General features: G+C 36.8%; 1 protein-coding gene across 1 annotated transcript; it reads left to right on the forward strand.

Annotated features, from left to right (window-relative positions):
* The first annotated feature begins 1,573 nt into the window (after positions 1–1,573).
* LOC140884447 (uncharacterized) lies at positions 1,574–3,469 on the forward strand. Its single transcript, XM_073291217.1, has 3 exons — positions 1,574–1,915; positions 2,702–2,801; positions 3,077–3,469. Exons 1-3 carry the CDS (start codon positions 1,669–1,671, stop codon positions 3,147–3,149), a joined length of 420 nt encoding a protein of 139 aa, XP_073147318.1. The 5' UTR covers positions 1,574–1,668; the 3' UTR covers positions 3,150–3,469.
* Positions 3,470–3,703: the final 234 nt, after the last annotated feature.

A 3,703-nucleotide genomic window follows, 5' to 3' on the forward strand; every position in this document is an offset into this window, starting at 1 on the left:
CTTTGTTTATTAGAACCTGTAACAATGTGTTTTTGGCCTTGTTAGTTTATGTTGATGACATTGTTATTGCAACTAATAACAAGGATGAAGATCCAAATTTGAAGAACCTTTTAAATAAGTAGTTCAAATTGAAGGACTTGGGGGAGTTGAGATATTTTCTCGGTATTAAAGTCGCAAGGTCATCTCGAAGTATCTAAATATGTCAAAGACACTATGCTATGCTCTTCAAATACTTATTGATGCAGGATTTCTTGGTTGTAAATCACGCACAACTCCCATGAATTTCGATTCTAAACTTAATCAAGATGATAGTGAGTTACTTGTTGATCCTTCTGAGTATCGAAGGATAATAGGTTGTCTTTTATATCTCACCATCACACGCCCAGACTTATCCTATTCGGTGAGTAAACTAAGTCAATATGTGTCCAAGATAAGAGTTTCTCATATGTAGGCTACATATTCAGTGCTTAAATACATCAAAGGTACTGTGGGTCAAGGGCTATTCTATGGTTCATCATCTAACCTCAAAATAAATTGCTTATGAGATTCTGATTGGGCTTCTTGCCCAGATACACGAAGATCAGTAACATGATTTTGTGTTCTACTTGGACAATCTTTGATTTTTTGGAAGTCAAAGAAACAACAAACATTATCTAAATCTTCTGCAGAAGCTGAATACAGAGCTATGGCCAATGCCACTAGTGAAATTGTGTGGCTACTTTTACTTCTTAAGGACCTGCATATATCACTTTGTGAACCAGCTATTTTGTTTTGTGATAGCCAGGCAGCAGTGCACGTTGCTTCTAATCCCATATTTCACGAGCGTACAAAATATATAGAGATTGATTGCCACTTAGTCCGAGGAAAGCTTCAAGCTGGAGTGATCAAAGACTCAAAGTTCTACACTTTTATTCTACTGCATAAATAGTCAGTGAATTGAATTTTGCACTTGAACTTTCCATTCATTTTCAAAACCAGAGTTTTCTTCATATCAATGGAGTTCCATGTTTCTCAATTTTCTCTACATAATGATTTCTAATACACGATCTTCTCTTGTCTGCCAATCAACTTACCGGTTCAAAGTTTTTCCATAATCGATGGGCTTTTTCTCTTCGGCTCAAACATTTCTTGGGCTTGAGCTTTTTAAAAATTGTTCTAGATTTATATTTCATTTTTTACACCACCATGGACTGAAACTAACAGTAAATTTGTAATCCATATCGATTGATTTCTAGGAGTTAAATTTTTATTGTTATTTCAATTAATTTGGTGTACTTAATTACATCTGCAATCTACAAACTTTTGTGCAAACATTAATGATTTAAAATAAATTTTATAATTTTTTTTGTTGTGATTGGTAATAAAATAAAATAGTATTTGGATTTATACTGGATTTGTATCTTGATTTTCGTTTATGCATACATAATTATATCTAATATCCATATCCCATGGGTTTTCCCATGGGATAGGTGGTAGATGTGAGTAGTCCATTTATGTGAGGTCCACGTTAATTGAATTACTATGCCAATCGTTGTCAAAGATTACTATGCCAATCGTTAGTCAATAGAATTCCAGTACAAAACCCGGGGCGGATCCTCCAGACCCGCCCGCTAAGCACCCCTGCTAGTGCTATAACATTTTCTGCACTTGCAGAAGCTCCGCTCAAAAATGGCGTCCTCCAAAACCCTAATTCGATCCGGAGCTTTGCTCATGACGCGGTTTATCTACAAGAACACCAGCCCATTTCTCTCCAGGAGCTCCGACATTCTAGCTGCGCCTCCGAGGATACCTCCGTCTCCGCCGCCGCTACTTTTTCCTCGGTATCAAAATGACGCCGATTCTATCAGAAAGCTTTCGTCCGACGGATTCCTTTATCCCTCCGGCCTTCCTTCTCTCCCGTTCTTCCTACCCGAAGGTAATTTCTAGAGCCTCGAATGCCCGTGTGTGTGAATATATTGGCATTGTTTTTCAGTTTTGACCCAATTTTGTGTTCCTTGGTCATGTTTCTTTTTGGGTCTTCATTTATGCTACAGCTTTTTGTATGCTTAATAATTATTGGATCAATGGGTGAGATGCACTGTAGGAGCTCGTATAAATCTTGCTTTTTACGTGTACGGATTATCGTTTGATTGGTGGAACCCGACAAATGTGAAGACGTTTTCAATTGGTTCTGGGTTCATTGACCTCCACGAAATACTCCCACCTTTGGCAGTTCAGTCCTCAACGTTGGAAGATATTATAGAAGTTTATCCTTGTTGAGCATAAAGATTGAAGTGGTTCGTTCAATGCCACTCTTGGAGTAGTTCTTTACATTGTTGAGATTGTAAAATATGTGGGTCAATCACATTACTTTGAATTTTCATCGGTGTGATGCTATGACAAGTCTTACTACCTCAGTACAGTAGAATTATGCATCAAGGGTCATATGATTGAAATGGGCTGTGGGATTGTCCTGTTTTTCTTGCAATTAAGTCACATGCTTCTTAGGTTAGTGTGACAATGAGTTTCTTTGAGGTTAGTCATGAGTGGCCAACGTGACAGCTGTTGTGCTGAAGATGAAATCAATAGTTACTTACTTTCCCTCAATCATCAATTTATTGGAAACACTAAGCGAACTATGAGTAGATGTTTGAGCATGGTTCTTGAATTTTTGTGGACATTGGTGTACCATATTTTCGTTTCTTATTAATTCTTTACACAGGAGATGATTCTTCATCTAGTGAGCCATTGCAATTATTTCCAAAGCGAACTTATCAACCAAGCAACATCAAACGGAAGAGGACTCATGGATTCTTTGCTCGGTACCTCTCTCTTTCATATTACTTGTGCACCCTGGTTCCTCAATTTTATTTTGATACCATAAGAAATTTTTGAATTCTGAATCATGTGATAGTATCTGAGCATGCGAGATTATGATTCAGTGGTCTGTGCAATTTTACAAAGACTAGAAGTCGCCTTTGTTTGCAAACATTCATATCAGGATGTCTAAATTTCAAACCCCCCCACCCCCCAACCCCCACCCCCTAAAATTGATTAGTTCTTTTTGACAACCGTTTTATCTATCTATCATGGCCAGTAAAGCAACAAAAGGTGGGCGTAGGGTTATTGCCAGGCGAATAGCCAAGGGTCGATCAAGGATTACTGCATAATGACGTCTCTTGCATTGCCATCCTTTAATCAAATCAAGAATCACATCCTCTGAGGCATTAAGAAGAAAAGATAATGCACTTCCGAAGTTGGATGTATCTCTAAGGTTTTTACTGTTACTACACAGAAGAATGCAGGCCCTGTAGTTGTGTGACGAATTTGATCTGTGAACTGTTAGTTTTGTTAATTTGCTAAAAAAGTTTATTTAATAGCTAGACCTTTCAAATTTTAATCAATAAGAGAGAAACAAGGATTGTGAGACAATCACTTAAATTTGAAAGACTTTTTAAGGGATTGTAGTTTTTTTGTTCCTTGTTAGGTATGTGATCATGTTTGCCCTGAATGTATGTATATATGTGCTCAACATTTTTGTGTGAACTAGATCTTTGCTCACAAATATACCGCATTGTTGCAAATATTCAAACGCTACTAAGAAAATCTCCAGTCTTTCTTTGAATGTTGTCTTTTCAAAAATAAAATAAAAAAAATAAAAAAAATAGAGGTTTTATTTTTAAAAAATTACAAGCCGAAGCTCCTTAAAAATCTTTTTATTACA

Source organism: Henckelia pumila, chromosome 2 (genome assembly GCF_033568475.1).
Source record: "Henckelia pumila isolate YLH828 chromosome 2, ASM3356847v2, whole genome shotgun sequence".
Lineage (NCBI taxonomy): Eukaryota > Viridiplantae > Streptophyta > Magnoliopsida > Lamiales > Gesneriaceae > Henckelia > Henckelia pumila.